We start from the raw sequence: 22,500 nt of genomic DNA, 5'->3' as shown, positions 1-22,500 counted from the left end.
GGTAGCAGTATACAGCACTATGTTTAACTCCTAATAAGACTGTAGAGACATGTCTATAGGTAGCAGTATACAGCACTATGTTTAACTCCTAATAAGACTGTAGAGACATGTCTATAGGTAGTAGTATACAGCACTATGTTTAACTCCTAATAAGACTGTAGAGACATGCCTATAGGTAGCAGTATACAGTGCTATGTTTAACTCCTAATAAGACTGTAGAGACATGTCTATAGGTAGCAGTATACAGTACTATGTGTACGACTTCTTCATTTGGTTACAACAACGACAAAAGTGCTAAAAATTGTAGAAAACCACAATGTTTACTACGTGTGATGCATGACGTAGCCATCTTTGAAAGTGAACTCGGGGTCCTCTGAGTTCAGACGACTTGACGAGTCGTATATATACGACTGGGGGCGTTCTTTTTGCAACTTCCGGTTCGTAACTCCGGAAAAGGACTCGTAGATTGACTTCGGTGGACAAAAAGAACGCACCAATAATGTGTGATTTATAAAAGGGTCAAAAGTGACAAAAATTTGAAAGAAGGGACAACAAAAAGCAACAACATCGTAGGAAAGAGATGTGAAATCCACTCGAGTGTCAGGAGTCCCTACTGCACTTCAGCCTTTAATCTGTCTAGGGCCGTGGTTCTCTAACTTTTTTCAATAATGTTCCCCCTTTTGAATTGTCTCTTTAAGCCGAGTACCCTCTGACCAGCGCTGATCATTTTCGGTTGAAAAATAACTGTATACTGTAAAGAGGACCAGTAAAGCGCTGTCAGAGATAGATTTACTAAACTACAGCACCTTGGAACTGGAAACTGGAGAAAAAGGAGACAAAAAATGTAAAAAACTGTAAAAAAGACAAAACATTGGAAAAAAAGAAGGAAGGAAGGCAGGCAAGAATAGGTTGAAATAGTATCAAAAACTTCAAAAATTTAAATAGTATAAGCACAGTAGAAGGAAGGATAGTTAGGTCCAAAGAAGGAGACACAAATGTCACATTTTTGGTAGAAAATAAAACAAAACATTCTCCATAAAGAGGAAAGATGTTCTTGACAACAACCCTGTAACTATTAAACATTTTGTTAAATATCTCACGTACCCCCTGAAGTACTCCAAAGTACCCCCTGAAGTACACATACCCCCATTTGAGAAACAATGGTCTAGGGGTTAATGTTTGGTTAAAAAAAAGGGTAAAAAAAGTTGGAAAGCGACACAATTGTAGAACAGAAACTAGAAAATTCTGCAGGATATTTTGACAGTGTATCTACTACTTGGTACACACTCGAATTAGGGCTGCATGATTATGGCCAAAATGATAATCACGATTATTTTGATCAATGTTGAGATCACGATTAATTATCAAGATTATTTGTTGATTTTAACCAAAACAAATTTTATTGTCACAATAGGCTAATTATAACTGTTTTTACATCCATATTGTGCTACATTCCTCCTTTATTGAAGGATACTGTGAAGGAGCCATTTCAGCTGTTGTGCGATCGCTTTCCATACATGCACGTTTGCCGTAAGGTATCTACCGGACGAAATAGCAACGCGGTTTTCGGTGGATCATAACACTGCTACTTACATGTCTGCTTTGTGCTCTGATGCTCCGAAACCCACGTTAGAGGCAAGATAAACATCGCTGCATGTCACGCTAGTTAACACTAATAACACGTTACACAGCAGGTAACATTAGCCTACCGGTAGCTACAATAACCAGTAATAACAAGTTACACAGCAGGTAACGTTAGCCTACCGGTAGCTACAATAACCAGTAATAACAAGTTACACAGCAGGTAACGTTAGCCTACCATTAGCTACAATAAACAGTAATAACAAGTTACACAACAGGTAACGTTAGCCCACCATTAGCTACAATAAACAGTAATAACAAGTTACACAGCAGGTAACGTTAGCCCACCATTAGCTACAATACAGAGTAATAACAAGTTACACAGCAGGTAACGTTAGCCCACCATTAGCTACAATAAACAGTAATAACACGTTAAACAGCAGGTAACGTTAGCCTACCATTAGCTACAATAAACAGTAATAACACGTTACACAGCAGGTAACGTTAGCCCACCATTAGCTACAATAAACAGTAATAACAAGTTACACAGCAGGTAACGTTAGCCTACCATTAGCTACAATAAACAGTAATAACAAGTTACACAGCAGGTAACGTTAGCCCACCATTAGCTACAATACAGAGTAATAACAAGTTACACAGCAGGTAACGTTAGCCCACCATTAGTTACAGTAAACAGTAATAACACGTTACACAGCAGGTAACGTTAGCCTACCATTAGCTACAATAAACAGTAATAACAAGTTACACAGCAGGTAACGTTAGCCTACCATTAGCTACAATAAACAGTAATAACAAGTTACACAGCAGGTAACGTTAGCCCACCATTAGCTACAATACAGAGTAATAACAAGTTACACAGCAGGTAACGTTAGCCCACCATTAGCTACAGTAAACAGTAATAACACGTTACACAGCAGGTAACGTTAGCCTACCATTAGCTACAATAAACAGTAATAACAAGTTACACAGCAGGTAACGTTAGCCTACCATTAGCTACAATAAACAGTAATAACAAGTTACACAGCAGGTAACGTTAGCCCACCATTAGCTACAATACAGAGTAATAACAAGTTACACAGCAGGTAACGTTAGCCCACCATTAGCTACAGTAAACAGTAATAACACGTTACACAGCAGGTAACGTTAGCCTACCATTAGCTACAATAAACAGTAATAACAAGTTACACAGCAGGTAACGTTAGCCTACCATTAGCTACAATAAACAGTAATAACACGTTAAACAGCAGGTAACGTTAGCCTACCATTAGCTACAATAAACAGTAATAACACGTTACACACAGGTAACGTAGACATTAGCTACAATAAACAGTAATAACAAGTTAGACAGCAGGTAACGTTAGCCTACCATTAGCTACAATAAACAGTAATAAGTTACACAGCAGGTAACGTTAGCCCACCATTAGCTACAATACAGAGTAATAACAAGTTACACAGCAGGTAACGTTAGCCCACCATTAGCTACAGTAAACAGTAATAACATGTTACACAGCAGGTAACGTTAGCCTACCATTAGCTACAATAAACAGTAATAACAAGTTACACAGCAGGTAACGTTAGCCTACCATTAGCTACAATAAACAGTAATAACAAGTTACACAGCAGGTAACGTTAGCCCACCATTAGCTACAATAAACAGTAATAACAAGTTACACAGCAGGTAACGTTAGCCTACCATTAGCTACAATAAACAGTAATAACAAGTTACACAGCAGGTAACGTTAGCCCACCATTAGCTACAATACAGAGTAATAACAAGTTCCACAGCAGGTAACGTTAGCCCACCATTAGCTACAGTAAACAGTAATAACAAGTTACACAGCAGGTAACGTTAGCCTACCATTAGCTAGCTACAGTACACACAAATAACACGTTACACAGTAGGTAACGTTAGCCTACCGTTAGCCACAGTAGTAACTGGATTAAACGAGGCTAAAATGCTGTCAGCTAAACGGTGTAGTGTGACTGTATTTCATTGTAGAGGATTCCAACAGCGGGACGTACAACAGTCTGCTGCTAAAGCTACGAGCTAAAAGACACAAACTAGCACTATGGTTCCTGCTGTTGTCTGAAAAACAAAACAGGACAAATGTTGCGTTTACTGGTAAACTGGTAAACCTCATGACCGGCTTATGATGACCGATGTCCTCTGCGACTGTCTACATCTAGAAACTAAGCTGCGCGGTGCAGGGAACAACTCTGATTGGCTCACGGAGGCACGTGATCAGACAGTGGTTTATGGAGCACTAGAGTGGCTTTGCAAAAACTTTGATAAGGAGCGTTCTATGAACGGAAAGACGCATTTTAAGTATCGCTCAATCACGCAAATTTGATGGTGGGAAGCCAAAATAGTGATCGTGATTAAAATTTGATTACTTGTGCAGCCCTAACTCGAATAACACTGGCTAACAGTACATCTGCTGTTTGACATGTCCTGTAAAGAGACGACAACACGGCCTACCAAGAAAGTCTCCATGATAGGTGGTGTGTGTGTGTAAGAACTTTTTTCAGTCCTTCCAGAAAAATGCAGAGTTTTTTTGTGATTGTTGTGGGGCAAAAATCCTTGATTATGCAGCAATGTTTACTTAAAAAATGCGATGGAAAATGTGGGATATTTTTGCAATTTTATGTTATGAAATTGCGGGAACTTGCAAAAACTGCTGTTTGATGAAAAAGAGAAAAAAAAGAAGTGATTTCCAATGCGGCCCCAACATAAATATGCGGACTTTGGCTGATTATGCGTTGAATTATGCGATCGCATAATCACGTTTTTCTGGAGGGAGTAGAGGAGGGAGGGGGAGACAGTGTCTTCCATGGGTCAAACCATGTCCATTTAATGATAATTATACCTCTTAAGTTTGTTCTGTAATTCAAAAACGGTGGGTCCAAACAGCAAAAATATTATTGTAACCAGAGAGATAAAAGTCTGGCGACCGCATTGATGTGGTTTTTATGTTTGTGGTGTCAAACATATGGGACACAGAGTAGGTAACAAACAGGGAACCATCTGAGTCCTTCCAGATATATATGTTTTCATTGTTTTTATTGGCAGTTGGTATGAACAGAGCCAAAAGTTTAAGTCCGGTGGATTCCAAAGTTTTTCCTACATTTCCTACATTTTGACGAACCATGATGTATGAAGAGTGAAAACTGTAGGGGAGAGAGCAATTTGTTTGGAAAGATTTCAGAGAATCGTACTGCAGCTCCCCCCTCTATCCTCCCTTCTTGACATTCCATCCCCATACACACACATTGGAAAATCTGAACCGGTCTGAAAACTGGACGATACGTAAACTGTGATTTGGTAGAAACCGTGCTTGATATCAGAATGCCCATTCAGCCCAATAAAGGCCAAAGTATTGTCTTCGGTTTAAACTTTTAATTATTTTTCTACCTTAAAGTATGGTGATACAGTATAGCCCCAAAGAGGGGTTGTTTTGAGTGATGTTAAGCGATTTCCCAAAGATTACCCATTAAAGTCTATGGGAAATTTCGCTGCATTTTCTTTTGCCGATTTCGTGAAAACCACGCGGCAAATGTCTTAGAAAAGTCATAGCACACCATTCCCGATCATTACACACGTTTTGATGTATTTTGTGTGCATGTGTTGGCAACGCTCTGTGACTAGTAGTGGGACAAAAATGTGGCGGAATAAGTACGTGGGATAATAGCCATTCTGCCGATTGCTGCTATTGCATATTGTATAGAAAGTGTCAACAACCGGCAGACACTGGAGTGTAAGGAGTTAACAGAGCAGACTTCAGCGTGTTCCTACTACACTTTAAATTCCTGCTCAATGCTTAAAATCTAGCTTATTATTCACATTATTCACATCAAACATGGAAACAACAGCGTTGTCTGCAAAGACAAACTTCATAAGAGCAAACTAACTCAAAGGAATCTAAACTGAAATAAAAAACTACAGTCACCTTGCTTGTCTTCCGGTCCAGACAGCTTTACTTTGTTTCCAGGAACATTACGGCTTCAGAGGTTTAATAACCTACTGCCGAGACATAACAATAATAATCCATCACCACGGATGTTCGTGTGAATGCAGCTGCAGCGTCAGAAGTTCAAGGCCTTCTAGTGCTTCAACTGTAACGTTAGCGTAACGTTGTTACAGATTACTTTATTTGTAATGACACACACACAGAGACACACACACACACACTCACACACGTGCAAACACACACACAAAAACACACACACGCAAACCCACACACATACAAAGACACACACACACACACATACACACAGAAAGACACACACGTAGACAGACACACACACAGACACACGTGCACACACACACACACACACACACACACACACACACACGTGCAAACACACACACAGACACCCACACATGCAAACGCACACACACACATACATACAAAGACACACACAGAGAAAGACAGACACACACACACACACACACATAGAGTCAGATTCAGAAGAACGTGTCTGAATCTGAAGCACTGAGTGATTTCTGAATCAGTGATTTCTGAGTGTCTGATTGTATTATTTGTGTGTTCTCGCCTAGCCTTCGACATCACCTACACACAGACACACACAGACACACACACACACACACACATTTTGACCATTTATTTATGTCCACATAAAGGAAAGTAGTACAGGGACACAAATATTACAGATGCAGTACAATACAAGACACAACTCATGGACCAGTGGCACGCAGCATATTTTCACAATATCACTCAACAAGCACAAAACTCACATCACGAGGATGTAAGTAGCACAATACTCAGTTCTTAAGGGTATAAATAGCACAATACTCAGTTCTTAAGGGTATAACTAGCACAATACTCAGTTCTTAAGGGTATAAGTAGCAGCGTCTCCGCCATATGTGGCGGCTGCCAATAATAGCAGATATGGCGCAGTATTTTGCAAGCCGTTTAGCCTCTTTTTGGTCATCCCAAGTTGTTGCAGCCCTCTTACTACCAGCCTGTGTGTGTTTCCTAGGCTACCAGATATGAAGACTAGTAGTGTGCACCTATAGCCCAGCTCTGAGATGGTGTTTAGGAGTGGTTGGTATTTAACTAGCTTGGTGTAGAAAGACTCGTCCATGCTGGAATCAAAGCTGCAGCCTACCTCTAAAACCTGCACCTCCCTGGACTCCTCGTTGATAATAACTACAGCTGGTGTGTTGGCCACCAGGTGTAAGAGAGTACTAGGATTACTACTGCAATGGGGGAACATGGATGGTTTTACCTGATGATGTTTGAACATTCTTACTGAGGGAGGGAAGTGGTTTGATATGTCTTTCACTATGAGATCTACTATTCTGTCATGACGTGCTATGTACATACCTTTGTAGGCATGGCAGCCATTTAGGATGTGAGACAGAGTTTCAGTGATATGTTCTGAGGTATGGTGCAAGCAATGAGGGACCTGGGTTGTGGGAAACACACACACACACACACACACACACACACACACACACACACACACACACACACACACACACACACACGTATTAAACACATGTTCGTGTGTTCTCTCCGTCTGCAGGCAAAGCCTTCGACATCACCTACGTGCGTCTCAAGTTCCACACCAGCCGGCCGGAGAGCTTCGCCATCTACAAGCGGGGGCGCGCGGGGGGCCCCTGGGAGCCCTACCAGTACTACAGCGGCTCCTGCGAGAAGACGTACAGGAAGAGCAGCCGCGGCTTCATCCGCACCGGAGAGGACGAGCAGCAGGCGCTCTGCACCGACGACTTCAGCGACATCTCGCCGCTCACCGGGGGCAACGTGGCCTTCTCCACGCTGGAGGGCCGGCCCAGCGCGTACAACTTCGACAACAGCCCCGTCCTGCAGGTGGGTGGGAGGGGGGAGGAGGGGGTGTGTGTCTGCGTGTGTGTGTCTTTAGTTGTGATGGTTAAGATTAGGGTAAGGGTCTAGGGAATGCATTATGTCAATGACATGTCCCCACAAAGATAGTAATACAGACCTGTGTGTGTGTGTGTGTGTGTGTGTGTGTGTGTGTGTGTGTGTGTGTGTGTCTCTTTAGTTGTGATGGTTAAGGTTAGGGTAAGGGTCTAGGGAATGCATTATGTCAATGACATGTCCACACAAAGATAGTAATACAGACCTGTGTGTGTGTGTGTGTGTGTTTAGTTGTGATGGTTAAGGTTGTGATAGGGCAGGGGTTGAGAGCTACTTCATGGGTATTAGTCACACAAAGGGCTACCAGTTTGATACACTCTTCTGAAATAACAAATTTGGTTTGCCTTTAGTTATATATTATTATTAATGATTAATGATACTCATCTATGTGAAGACACTGATCATGTTAATGATTTCTCCCAATAATGACTTAACAAGGTGGGAAACAGATAATATCAATATCTAATTTTCATTTTTAGAACAGGCCAAGTGGTCCTTGTGTGTGACCCCTGGTTAGGGAATGCATTATGTCAATGACATGTCCCCACAAAGGTAGTAATACAGACAAGTGTGTGTGTGTCTTTAGTTGTGATGGTTAAGGTTAGGGTAAGGGTATAGATCACACTCGTCAAACTCAAGGCCCGTGGGCCTAATCCGGCCCGTTGCAGTTTTAGATCCGGCCCGTATTTCAATTTGGATTCACAATAAATTTTGGCCTGCCTAGTTGTGCTCCAAAACCAAAAACACAGGAAAGTGTTTTTTAAACTGCAAAAACTACCGGACATTCAAAGCATGAATATGTGACAAAAGATTTTCAAAAATGTCGGAAAAAGTAACAAATTTACAGAAAAGTGGGAACAAAAACAACAAAAATGAAAAAAGCACATCAGTAAACTCTACATGTCTTGCCCTTGGTGTGATAATGCATTATGTCAATGACATTACCCCACAAAGATAGTAATACAGACTTGTGTGTGTGTGTGTGTGTGTGTGTGTGTGTGTGTGTGTCAGCGCGTACAACTTCGACAACAGCCCCGTCCTGCAGGTGTTTTTTTAATCATTTTTTGTGAGCTGGAGAGCTCTCGTTATGAGAAGCTAGCTATAGCTCTGTTTGCCATTCATTCCAATGGGGAAACCTCGCGGCTAGACTTTCGACATGCATTGCTTATATTTACACTTTGAATTTCGTCCCGGTATTTATATAACATATACTCTATGGTCATACAAAGCTAACGTTTTTGACCGAATACAATTTAATAATTTTTTGTGAGCTGGAGAGCTCTCGTTATGAGAAGCTAGCTATAGCTCTGTTTGCCATTCATTCCAATGGGGAAACCTCGCGGCTAGACTTTCGACATACATTCTGGTGGCGTATTCCTTTAAGCTTTCCTTATTGTTTGTATATAACTGCTGACTCAATAAAACATGATTTTAGTTGGATCTGTTTGTCGGTCTTTAATTTTGCAGTGTTACTGTGATATGTATGGCTATAATTATCATTTTAGGCTAATGTAATAGCCCGTGTTAGCAGCAGGGTTACTCCTGAGTGTACCCTTATGGTTGGTTTATGTCTTAAAATAATGGCCAGGATTTCTGGGAAAAGGTACGATATGTTAGTTTCAAAACATCACTGCAGGTTGATTGTTTTTAGCAGCAGAGGTTGATTGTGGGCGAGAGGGCGACAACACTGTCTTGGTTAGCTCACCGAAGCTCTACTGCCACTGTCTCGGCAACGTTAGCTAATGTCCGCTAGCTAATGTAGGCTAACTATAGCCAGTTAGCTTTGTATGTAACGTAACAAAAACCCACCCATCTCAGAGGAGCGAAGCTTAATATTTAATTCAATAAAGTTATGTACAAAAGGAGCACTAACGCCACAGGTCCTATGTTGGCAACGTGGACGCAGATATAGTAAACTCCGAAGGCAGTCGTAATATTTACCTAGTAGGCTAGGCTAACACTGTTGCGCTAACTCAAATCCAGACCTTTAACTGTCTATGGTCCGGACTCGAGTACCACAGCCCTGACAGGTAGATATCACTGAGCTGGACAACCACAAGCTGCAACTTTTCTGATTGATCCAATGGGAGCCTGACTCTTGCACATGACCCCAATCTGCCCCTCTTATGGCCTGAAGCCATAACCTCCGCCGGTTTTTGGCAAAAGCATGCTTCCCCCTAGGTATGTTAAACATCAGGCACCCATCACTGGCTCTGTTTGTACAATTAACTCCGCAACAACTCCTTGGCATTTTGACTAGCTAGCTAGCTAGCTAGCTACACAAAACACGTCTTCTTTGTGCCCCCCGGTTGCGTGCGCAAGCAGTGATGACGTTGCCGAGAAACCCATGTATAGAAACTCATCTTTAACATATTAACATGTTAATATGTTAATATGTTAACATGTTAATATGTTAACATATTAACATGTTAATATGTTAACATGTTAACATGTTAATATGTTAATGAAAGACTGAGCCTCCTGAAGCTACACAGCAGTGCGATGGTACTTTTCTGTTTCCCAGCATGCCGTTCTGCAGGTCAGGTTAGCTGTTTCCCAGCATGCCGTTCTGCAGGTCAGGTTAGCTGTTTCCCAGCATGCCGTTCTGCAGGTCAGGTTGCTGTTTCCCAGCATGCCGTTCTGCAGGTCAGGTTGCTGGGGTGATGCTGCCAAGGTTTGCGACATGTTGCTAGGCGACGCCCCCAGATTTCCCACAGCAGACTGGCAGCTGGACCACTTCCTTTCTCTTCTCTTTCCTCCCTCTCTCTCCTCCCTCTCTCTTCTCTTTCCTCCCTCTCTCTCCTATTTTCCCTCCCTCTCTTTCCTCCCTCTCTCTCCTCTTTTCTCCCCTCTTTCCTTCCCCTCTCCCTCTCTTTCCTCCCCTCTCTCATCTGTTCTCCCTCTTTTCCTTCCCTCTCTCATCTGTTCTCCCTCTCTTTCCTCCCCCTCTATCCTCTGTTCTCCCTCCCTTTTCCTCCCCTGTCTCCTCTGTTCTCCCTCTCTTTCCTCCTTCTCTCTCCTCTTTTCTCCCCCTCTTTCCTTCCCCTCTCCCTCTCTTTCCTCTCCCTCTCTCATCTGTTCTCCCTCTCTTTCCTCTCCCTCTCTCCTCTGTTCTCCCTCCCTTTTCCTCCCCTGTCTCCTCTGTTCTCCCTCTCTTTCCTCCCTCTCTCTCCTCTTTTCTCCCCATCTTTCCTTCCCCTCTCCCTCTCTTTTCCTCCCCTCTCTCATCTGTTCTCCCTCTCTTTTCCTCCCCTCTCTCATCTGTTCTCCCTCTCTTTCCTCCCCCTCAGTGTGTTTCTTCACTCTCTGTGGTTGTTGCAGAGTAACTGGAAATAATCTGTTTTCATTCGTCTTTCCGTTTTTGCGTAACGTTCTCGGTCTGGAAAACATTTAGTGCCTCCCCCATCCCCCATCTCCCCCCCCTCGCTTTTTTCTACATTTCTTCACTTTTTTCTACATTTTTTCACTTTTTTCTACTTTTTTCTATTTTTTTTATGCTTTTTTCTACATTTTTGCCACTTTTTTTTTACATTTTCGCTTTTTTCTACTTTTTCTATTTTTTATGCTTTTTTGTACATTTTTGATGTTTTTTTTCTACATATTTGTCACTTTTTTGTACATTTTGTCACTTTTTTCTACATATTTGTCGCTTTTTTCTACATTTGTGTCACATTTTTCTACATTTGTGTCACATTTTTCTACATTTTTGTTGCATTTTTCTACATTTTATGCTTTTTTCTACATTTTTGATGTTTTTTTTTCTACATATTTGTCGCTTTTTTCCCACTTTTGTCCCTTTTTCTGTATGTATCTGATCCCACGGAGGTCTGAGCACATTTTCTCAGTTCCTACATAACTTCTTGACTTGATTTTCTGACGTTTTTGACCCTTTTTTGTACGTTGTAAGTTGCTAACGTGTGAGGCGCTGTCTTTTAGTTACAACACTGATGTTCCTCGCTGTCTGTGAGTCAAGACTTGTTGTAATGCAGCAGAAGTGATGGAGACGAACAGATTTAGCTCCGCAGCTCAGCTGTAAACTTCCTTATTTGTCTTGTCGGGAAGAAACTATTTATACCGAAGCCGGCTCTCTTTTTAGGAGGCGTCAGACGGCTATTTGTTGCTCTCTGACATTCCTGCTGTCTGTCATCTCTCCGGGCTCCGAGTGGGAAATAACCAGCAGCTGAGACATACCGCCTTAACAAGCGCCGATCCACCTTAACAACCAGCCGTCACTCCGTTTTATTCTGGCGCTGTGTGCCGTTCGTTAGGGCTCGTGACGCCCGAAAATAAATCTGGGTCAAGTCTCTGTGAGATTATGTGTCTGCCTGCATATTATATAAATACTTTCACAGAGATGGAGGAAGTATTCAGGTTCTCTACTGCAGTAAAAGTACTAAAACTGGTGGATCTCACATTATTAATTTATATTACACTGTTCACAGCCATTTTAAATGTGATTCAAACCAGGACAAGGACTGTTTGGATTAACTGAACAATACCGATTCAAAAAATCGATTCATATTTTTTTAAATAACATTTTAAAATGGGATTGCATGTCTACTGCAATCACATGGGAAAAGTAACTACATTTACAGAATCAAATCTTAAGCCTGAAAATCTATATTGAATCGTGACATTTTCCGAATCGTGCACCCCTATATCGTGCATAGAGCGGGTGGGCGGGGCTTATGGCTGCTGCTGCTGCTGCTGGTGAACAGAGGTCTTCTGGAAGACTTGGAGTTCAGCTTTTCTTTGAGAAAAGAACAAAGAATGGCACTGAAGTCATTCTTAAAAAAGGGAAGATGTGTTCAGAGTTTAAAGTTGAATCTATTGGTGCAGAGGGGAATTTGAAAGACAACCGTTGATCCCGCCCCCTCAGATTAAGCCCTGACCAATGGGGAGTTCCAAGACGTCAACATCTGGATGTGTGGCTTGGGCTTGTCAGGCTAATCTAATTGAATAAAACACCCAAATTCAATGAAAGTATTGAACTGATCATTTATCTTACTTGTGAAGAGCGTCGTATGGGACCATCCATGTAGTTTTTTTTTTGGACAATTTGGTTATAAGAAACAATCATTTCTGATATAGAAACTTTTTGAAAATGGGTCATTAAAACGTAGCAGTGTGAACGTAGCCTGGAGCTGCAGTCTGAAGTTGGTCTGATGGTTTTCGGCAGATATCTCCTTCTGCTCGTAGACAGACATTCGGCTGTAATGAAGGATGGTCATTGTTGAGAACGTTGTAGCAGCTGCTTCCTCCGCCAACGCCAACTCTCTCTCTCTTTATGAGTCATGCAGAATCGTCTCGTATGGTCCGTCCGAGCATCCGGCAGCTGCAGGAAGCTCGTGCAGGTTCTCGGCTGAGTCAACGCTGTTTAAACTGTACACAACATTTGTTTGCCATCAATCATCTGCAGCTCTGTGCACGGACGTGTTTTCTTCTTCTTCTTCTTCTTCTTCTTCTTCTTCTTCTTCCTGACGTTAGAAACTCCTCCGGGAATCCCAAACATCCAGCTGAGCTGCAGCAGACCAGCAGGCTGGGAACGCACATTTACTGAAGCACATTTTAAACGATTTTATGGGACTTTGTGCTATTGACTTTACTGCATATTCAGTCAGTAGTCAACAAGCATTGTTACAAGTTACTTGGCTTTAATCTAGGGCTGTTATTACCTCCATTACTTGTCTAGTCTATAAAATGCAAATTGATGTGGAGACACAGGCGTAGATTTCGGGGTGTGGGGGCAGGGTATGTCCCCCCCCCGCCCTCCCCAAATATTTAGAAAAAGTAGATTTGTCCCCCCACAAAATATATTAAAGAACCCACTTAAAATATCCATTCAGGGGCTCAAAACATGCACAGAAAACAAGAACGTGTGCTTAAAGCAGGGTTTCCGGGACCCCTAGGGGGTCCGAAGAGTCAATGCTGGGGGGCCTTCAAATGATTGCAAAATGTTGACGTTTTTTCTAAAATTTAAAAGTCTTAACATTTTATTAGCAAATATAAATCCCTACTGATGATAGGCTTACTGGCTTTAGGTATGGTAGTCACTTAGATATATCCATCATCAGATACAGTTCATCTAAGGGCCACACTGGGAAATGAGAATCAAATCAAGAGCCAGACATGTAGAGTTTATTCACATGCTTTTATTTTAATCGAAAAAGTAACATATCTTTGACTGTGTTATTGCATGTCTCATATAGCCTTCTCACTAGAGGTGTTGAAATTAATCAAATAATCGATGCATGGAAACGTGGACATGGACGATGCTGTCCGGCTCATAATCGATTATTTCTGTTTATAATGTAATGTAGGCCTAACCACATTTCTGTTTACATATTCTGGTATGTTTTTGCACATTCAGGAAGTGCCATATGCTCAGTGCTGTATAGTTTTATGTATCCAAGTTATTTAGTATTAGAGCACTGCAGAATGTTTGGTTTTTGAAGCTTGAAAAGCTATGAATTAAATATCCTACATGGCTTTAATAGAAACATGGATTAAATATCCTACATGGCTTTAATAGAAACATGGATTAAATATCCTACATGGCTTTAATAGAAACCTGGATATGATGCATCGTGATGCATCGAGATATCGAATTAAATCGCTGACATTATAATCATAATCGGATCGGGTGATCAGTGAAGATTCACACCTCTACTTCTCACTTAGTTTGGTCCACATAAAGCCCTGAACAAGTGAGCAAAAAAGTTCCAAAGCCATCCTAGAAAATATAGTTGTGATTTCTTGCGATTCCGTGTCTTTTATATTAAAAAAACCATCCCCAAACGTGTGATGTTTTGAATATGCACAATGTTTTGAACAAGACAGGAGGGTAATAGTAATATATTTCTTTATTTTGTTAATGATTTTTGTTTCCATGTTGAATGGTCTTGACTATTGTAGTTACTGTGGTATTTTTTCTTGATTTTTGCCTGACTGGGTGGGTGGGTGGGTGATGATGGAGGGAGTTCAGGATCTGATTAGGATGCCTCCTGGAGGATTTCCAAGCTAGGAAGTGACTCCCGGGCTAGACGTTTTCGGGGAGATTAATATCCCATCTGGCCTGGGAACTCCTCCAGGAACAGCTGGAAGATGTTGGTGGGAAGAAGAAACTCTGGGTTACCTTGTTTAGCCTTTCTGCCAACGCAACCTGGACTGAGTCAAACCGCACGAGTGCCCCAAATTTTGGCCAAAAGCGGTTATGATACACGACTCCACTTTTCACGTGAAAAACATGAACTCACCAGATGTTTGGAGCAGTGTTTCCACTAGGCCATGTGACCTGTAAGGTTTCGTATGGCGACAGAGGCTCATGTTGTTTTTTATAATGTTCATATGTTTCTGCCATGAACTGTTAATATTAATGGACAATGCATCCGGTTCGGCAAGGTACTGCAAATGCGGAAGCGCCTTAAACCTGCATTATATCTGACTACCAGCAGGGGGAGACTCCTTAAACCTGCATTATATCTGACTACCAGCAGGGGGAGACTCCTTAAACCTGCATTATATCTGACTACCAGCAGGGGGAGACTCATTAAACCTGCATTATATCTGACTACCAGCAGGGGGAGACTCCTTAAACCTGCATTATATCTGAATTCCTGCAGGGGGAGACTCCTTAAACCTGCATTATATCTGACTACCAGCAGGGGGAGACTCCTTAAACCTGCATTATATCTGACTACCAGCAGGGGGAGACTCCTTAAACCTGCATTATATCTGACTTCCTACTGGGGGAGACTCCTTAAACCTGCATTATATCTGAATTCCAGCAGGGGGCGACACATGCGGTTGCAAAAGGAGGTCGGTTTCTGTAGAAGTCAATGAGAAAGTGACCCACTTCTCTCTTGATTTATTACCTCAGTAAGCATTTTCATAATGAGTTTATGGTCTCAATCGCTAGTTTTAAGTCTTCTGCAACACAGAGTGATGTTCATTTTTTGAATCATGGTCTCGTTGATTTTAAAATCGGCGATAAAGCGGAGGGTGTTTTAGGGCGTGCCGCATCGCTATGATGTGATTGACAGCTTGCGGCCTGTCTTATATGTAATATAACTATGGGACAAAGATATTTTTTAAAACTAGCGAAGCTAAATCTTACCTCAAAATTATGTATGCTAGTTTACAGCTGCAGTTGCATCCAGATTGCCGGTGAAAGTGTGTAACGTAACGTAGAGTGTAAGCAGAGTTGCCCAACAGTCTATGGCTCCTCCCTCACTCCTCCCTCTCTACTTCCTCCCTCTCTCCTTCCTCACTCCTCCCTCTTGTCTAAAATCCTCACATCCCCAGCCAGGATGGCTGCGCCCTTAACGGCAAACTCGACGACTCATAGCCGATCTCCACAAACCAATGGGTGACGTCACACATGCGCTGTCCATTAATATTATACAGTTAATGGTTTCTACCGATACATCAACACTGTTTCTGCCCCGTGATTCAAATCCACTCCAAAATGTAATGGCTTCTTCCTTGGCTCGTGCTTTACCTTTCCACCAAGTTTCATGAAAATCAGCCCAGTAGTTTTTCTGTTATCCTGAAACCAAACTGAAAACGTGACTTTAGAATTGTTGCAATCAGACCCTATGGTGAAAGAGGCTCATGTTGTCTTCTATAATCTTCATATGTTTCTAACGATACATCAACACTGTTTCTGCCCCGTGATTCAAATCCACTCCAAAATGTAATGGCTTCTTCCTTGGCTCGTGCTTTACCTTTCCACCAAGTTTCATGGAAATCAGCCCAGTAGTTTTTCTGCAAAACAGACAAACCCGAACTGAAAACATGATTTTCTTTGACCGAGACAAAAGGACTTGGGTTGCAGAAGAGGTCACTGTATTCTGACAGGTCAGCATCCTGTTTTAAACCCCTGAGTAAAAGTGCTCGCTCTCTGAGTCTCAGCTGACAGAAGAAATCTGTTTCACATTCCCAGCAGTTAGACGAGGATTTAACATCGGCGTGCAAAAGTCACACGAGCAGGCAGAAGTCTTCCTGAGTGGGAGGATAGATGTTCACTACATTATTCAAACTATTTATCTGAGACAGAGACGCTTTTATGAGCAGATTTCTTCCCTCAAAACTTGCTTTCATTGCAAGTATTTACTCCAGTAAATTGAAGTTTATTTATTTCAAAAAGGGACAGTGTATATTAATGAACATTTCGAATAATGTAAAATATACAGGATTATAGCCAAAGTCTAATTTCCATCCTTAGTCCCTGACAGGTTGATAGTCCCTATAAATTAAGTTAAAAACAACACTATAGCCTTATATACAGTTCCTCTGGCCACAGGTCCTGTAACTCTCACAGCTCCTACTTCAGGGCATGGTCTTTTCTCTGTTCCCTTTTCTGCATAGTGGTGGTTAGACGGCTGTAATTATAATAACAAAAGGTCAGTCCCTATGGCCACTTGGCCAGTGTGAATGCAAATGGCCAAACCGGTTTTGGGGGAGAGTAGTTAGTAGAACTGTTTAGAAGTGGACTGTTCCTATAACTACGTTCTAGTGCCTGACAGTGCCTAGCAGTGCCGGACTTTTTGCTAGAAGCTAACAACGTAGCTAGGGCTGACCTTTGGCCTACTTTAGCATATCAACATTAGCTCACTAAGAACCTGGGAACCACAATCCCAAACTGGCAGTTTGATTTTCTGTGTACTGAATTGTTTACATAAAGTAAACTTCTTTGACTTTTATGCACATCATGTTTTTTTTTTTTTTTAAATATTAGTTTTTCTAAAATTATACTTTAAAAAGAAATCTCGAAATATCGCCTTACGCACAGTATCGAAATATATTGCAATATATTGAATCGTGACCCGTGTATTGTGATACGTATTGTATCGCCAGATTCTTGCCGATACACAGCCCTAGTACCGTGTAATGGAAAAACGCCATTACAGTGTGGTATTAGTACTTTTACTGCAGTAAAGGATCTGAATACTTCTCCCAGCGCTGCTTTTTCTTCAGACTCTGTGTTTGTCCTCTGCCAGCTGCAGAATAAAAACCTTCCTGGCAGATAAAACTTTCTGCCGATATGGAACAAACTTATCTCACTCTTGACTTTCCCATGAGCCTTTTCACACAAGCGGCATGTTGAGTAACTTTCGTTTACCCTCCTCCGCGAAGGCTGCAACAACAGGTGTCCTTGAGCCATTCTTTCCATCTGGCTCTCGTATCGTTAATGCCAAGAAAATAAAAATGTCACAGTGAGTTTCTGGTGTTGCGTCACTGGTCTTTCCGTGTTTCCCACGGAACTGAAACCTATCCCGAGCCAAGGTTTCAGCCACTCAAGTAATGTATTTCTGCAGAATATTTCACACATCTGTGTGCAGCGCTGCAAAGATTAGTATCCGTTAGAGATGTTCCAATACCGTTTGTTTTTTCTTCCCGATACTGATTCAGATATATCGTCACCTTCCTAAAATAATTGCCTAAAAATCATTTTTGAACAAAAATGATTTTGTTGCCTAAATCCTCAGTTGAACAGGTCATGTGATTCTACACCTTTAGTATAATTGCCTATGTCAAGCATGTGACTTAGGCAGTTTTATGTTTTGTGTTTTCCGAAAAACCTGAAAAAATGACTTAGGCAATTATTTTAGGAAGGTAACGATATGTGAGCTTTCGTATGTTAAACATTACAGAGACGCCACAGAACTTTCTCCTTACATACTTACTTAAAAGGAGAATTAAGGTCTATTTCAACACGTAGCTCTGTTGTTTGGAAATTTGGACAGCTGTCAGTAGCGAGAAAAACAAAAACAATCTGTGCTGCCTACACCATGTTATCCTCCTGCTAGCGTTAGCAGCCAGGAGGCTGAAACAGGGCAAGTTTTAAACACGCTTTTAGCCTCTTAAAGGACAATTCTGGCGCAAAACGAACCTAGGAGTTAATAACAGATGTGTAACCCACTTTCGTTCTCTGGGATATGTTTTCATGCTAATCGAATGTGTTTGTAGCTTGAAACAAGCTAGCGCGGGCCGCTGATTAGCTTACAACGCTAGTAGTTGGGGCACAGGGAAAGTAGAAACAAGATAGTTTAGAAAGACAGTCTGTACACTTACAAAGTTCTCAATGCTTCTGTTAACATTTAGGGACCCTCATTATGTTACCGTGGAAGTACGGTGCTATTTAGAGCCTTGTTAGTGGTGTAAAATAGTGATTTTGTTTTCACTTTCCCTGTGCCCCGAATACTAGCGTTGTAAGCTAATCAGTGGTCCGCGCTAGCTTGTCTATAACGTTGCGTCCATGTTGTATCAGTTTCTATAACGTTGTGTCCATTCTGTGTCTATTTCTACAACGTTGTGTCCATTCTGTGTCTGTTTCTTTAACGTTGTGTCCATTCTGTGTCTTTGTCTATAACGTTTGTCCATTCTGTGTCTATTTCTATAACTTTGTGTCCATTCTGTGTCTAATTCTATAACTTTGTGTCCATTCTGTGTCTGTTTCTATAACGTTGTGTCCATTCTGTGTCTGTTTCTATAAGGTCGTGTCCATTCTGTGTCTGTTTCTACAACGTTGTGTCCATTCTATGTCTGTTTCTACAACGTTGTGTCCATTCTGTGTCTATTTCTATAACTTTGTGTCCATTCTGTGTCTATTTCTATAACTTTGTGTCCATTCTCTGTCTGTTTCTATAACGTTGTGTCCATTCTGTGTCTGTTTCTATAAGGTTGTGTCCATTCTGTGTCTGTTTCTACGACGTTGTGTCCATTCTGTGTCTGTTTCTACAACGTTGTGTCCATTCTGTGTCTATTTCTATAAATTTGTGTCCATTCTGTGTCTGTTTCTATAAGGTCGTGTCCATTCTGTCTATTTCTACAACGTTGTGTCCATTCTGTGTCTGTTTCTACAACGTTGTGTCCATTCTGTGTCTGTTTCTACAACGTTGTGTCCATTCTGTGTCTATTTCTATAACTTTGTGTCCATTCTGTGTCTGTTTCTATAAGGTTGTGTCCATTCTGTGTCTGTACTACAACGTTGTGTCCATTCTGTGTCTGTTTCTCTAACGTTGGGTCCATTCTGTGACTGCTTCTCTAACGTTGGGTCCATTCTGTGTCTGTTTCTCTAACGTTGGGTCCATTCTCTAACGTTGGGTCCATTCTGTGACTGCTTCTCTAACGTTGGGTCCATTCTGTGTCTGCTTCTCTAACGTTGGGTCCATTCTGTGACTGCTTCTCTAACGTTGGGTCCATTCTGTGTCTGTTTCTCTAACGTTGGGTCCATTCTCTAACGTTGGGTCCATTCTGTGTCTGCTTCTCTAACGTTGGGTCCATTCTGTGTCTGTTTAGATAACGTTGGGTCCATTCTGTGTCTGTTTCTATAACGTTGGGTCCATTCTGTGTCTGTTTCTATAACGTTGGGTCCATTCTGTGTCTGTTTCTATAACGTTGGGTCCATTCTGTGTCTGTTTCTATAACGTTGGGTCCATTATGTGTCTGTTTTCAGGACTGGGTGACGGCCACCGACATCAGAGTGACCCTGAACAGGCTCAACACGTTCGGAGACGAGGTTTTCAACGACCCCAAGGTCCTAAAGTCCTACTACTACGCCATCTCGGACTTCGCTGTGGGAGGAAGGTAGAAAAAGATTAGAGTCGGTTCTTTTTAGGGAGTCATGACGCTGGAAAATAAACCACAAGCGCCGGGGTCAAGCCAGGCAGGGTGATCGCCTACAGGAAGGCCTCGGAGGGAGAGGGGGAGAGAGAGAGGGACAGAGAGAGGGAGAAGGAGGGAGTGAGAGAGAGGGGGAGAGACAGAGAGAGAGAGAGTGAGAGAGAGACAAAGAGTGAGAGAGGGAGAGAGAGACAAAGAGTGAGAGAAGGAGAGAGAGACAAAGAGTGAGAGAGGGAGAGAGAGTGAGAGAGAGAGTGAGGGAGAGAGAGACAAAGAGGGAGAGAGAGGGAGGGAGAGAGAGACAGAGAAGGAGTGAGAGAGAGAAAGAGAGAGAGAGGGAGGGGAGAGGGAGAGAGAGAGAGGGAGAGGGAGAGAGAGAGGGAGGGAGAGACAGAGAGAGAGACAGAGAAGGAGTGAGAGAGACAGAGGGAGAGAGAGAGTGGAGAGAGGGAGGGAGAGAGAGAGAGGGAGAGAGAGAGGGAGAGAGAGAGACAGAGAGAGAGAGGGAGAGAGGGAGGGAGAGAGAGTGAGACAGAGAGAGAGAGGGAGGGAGAGAGAGGGCGAGAGAGAGAGGGAGAGAGAGAGGGAGAGAGAGAGACAGAGAGAGGGAGGGAGAGAGGGAGGGAGAGAGAGTGAGAGAGAGAGAGAGAGAGGGATAGAGAGAGGGAGATATATATATATATATTCTGTAAAGTGGAGAGGAGAAGGATCCCTTTATGACAACATTTTTAAGTTGTTTTTCTAGTTTTTTTTGACCACTCAATCTCAGAGTTATTCACCTCGAACAAAACGAAAAGTTTCAGCAGCACTGAGCTCCGACGAAGCAGATTTTCCCTGCCAGTCTGGGTCCTGGTCTGGTGGTTTCTGTGAGTCCCCTGTGTGGTCTGTTTCCCTACACTTGTAGAATGAAATAAAAAGGTCTGGACAGGCATCAACGGCAGCGTTAAACAAGCTGCTGTGTGTGTGCTGCCTGAATCGGTTTGAAATGTGGAGCAGATTTCCATCACACAGCTCGGCATTCCCGGCATTCCTGGCGGATTACAGGGCTACCGGAAGAACATGGAAGAGTCCCGAGCTGCAAGATGAAACCTTTCATTATTTATTTTTTTATTGTTTATTTTCACATTTTTCTTCTTACCATTCAATTCAATTTTATTTATAGTATCAAATCATAACAAGAGTAATCTCGAGACACTTTACAGATAGAGTAGGTCTAGACCACACTCTATAAATTCCAAAACCCCAACAATTACAGTAATTCCTTCAAGAGCAAGCATTAGCAGTGGCTATTGCAACAGTGGCAAGAAACCATGAACATAGAAAAACAAAAGAGCAGAAAAATAAATAAATTTAAAAAAAAAAAAACCTCAAATAATAACAAATAAGTAGTTCTTACAGGTCTACTACGCCTTCGTTTGGTTAGTTAGCAGTGTAAATTTTGTATTTCATGTACACACAGACATCGCCTATATATATATTTATACAGATATACATACATTTAGGGCTGTCCTTGACTAAAGAAGTTCTTAGTCGACTAACACTTATAGGATTTTGTCGACTAATCGATTAGTTGATTTAATTGACAGAGCTGTGAGCTTTGAGAGGTGGTTAAGACTAGAAAAGCACAATATAAATGTAGTTAATTAACCATCTGTAAAACTGAGTTTCTCCACAATTAATCCTGCAAAAGCACCACTTTAAATCTTGTGTTTACCATAAATGTGCTCAGAAGTTTCTTGGAAATGAGTAATTAAGCATGAATAAGCATAAAAAATGACTAATGGACTAAAGAAATCTTAGTCGACTAAGACCAAAACCACCTCTTAGTCGACTAATCGACTAAGAGGTGGCAGCACTACTTAAATTCTCTACACAGGTTTTATACAGACCGTAGACCATATTTAAATACATTATTACATTATAATTGATTATTGTTTCTTCTCAATCCATATTAGTGCATGTTATTGCTTGCCATTCATGGCCAAAATAATCTTTAAGGGGAGACCAATCATTTACAAACGTATCCAGAGTTCCATCCAGTACATTATGCCTTCTTTCATATGGTAGCAGTGACAAAAAGTTTTTCGTAGGAGAGTGTTCTTTAATCCAAACGTGAACATGGAAAGGCGAGCAGCATATAGCATTATGGACATTATTTTTGTTTCCGGCACACAGTTATTTACACCAAGGATACACAAGGATAAGCCTTTTATTTATCCAAGGAAGGAGGTACGTTCCTCTGTTATTTACCTGGTCGGTTCACCTGGGAGCGGAGCAGCCAATCAGAGCAGCTCTGTGGCAAACACTGTGGCTCACAATCTAACTGTTTTTTGGGGGGTTTTTTGAT

The 22,500-nt window shown here is 41.8% G+C and overlaps 1 protein-coding gene across 1 annotated transcript in view; it reads left to right on the top strand.

Moving 5' to 3' along the window:
* Positions 1–22,500, top strand: part of lamc1 (laminin, gamma 1) — a 141,015-nt gene that overhangs the window by 49,442 nt on the left and 69,073 nt on the right. Inside the window, exons 2-3 of the mRNA XM_028592310.1 lie at positions 7,153–7,457; positions 19,987–20,117. Of these exons, the coding sequence (XP_028448111.1) occupies positions 7,153–7,457; positions 19,987–20,117 (436 nt within the window). The remainder of the gene's footprint in view (positions 1–7,152; positions 7,458–19,986; positions 20,118–22,500) is intronic.

This window comes from Perca flavescens, chromosome 12, assembly GCF_004354835.1.
Source record: "Perca flavescens isolate YP-PL-M2 chromosome 12, PFLA_1.0, whole genome shotgun sequence".
Lineage (NCBI taxonomy): Eukaryota > Metazoa > Chordata > Actinopteri > Perciformes > Percidae > Perca > Perca flavescens.
This window is presented reverse-complemented; position numbering and strand designations above follow the sequence as displayed.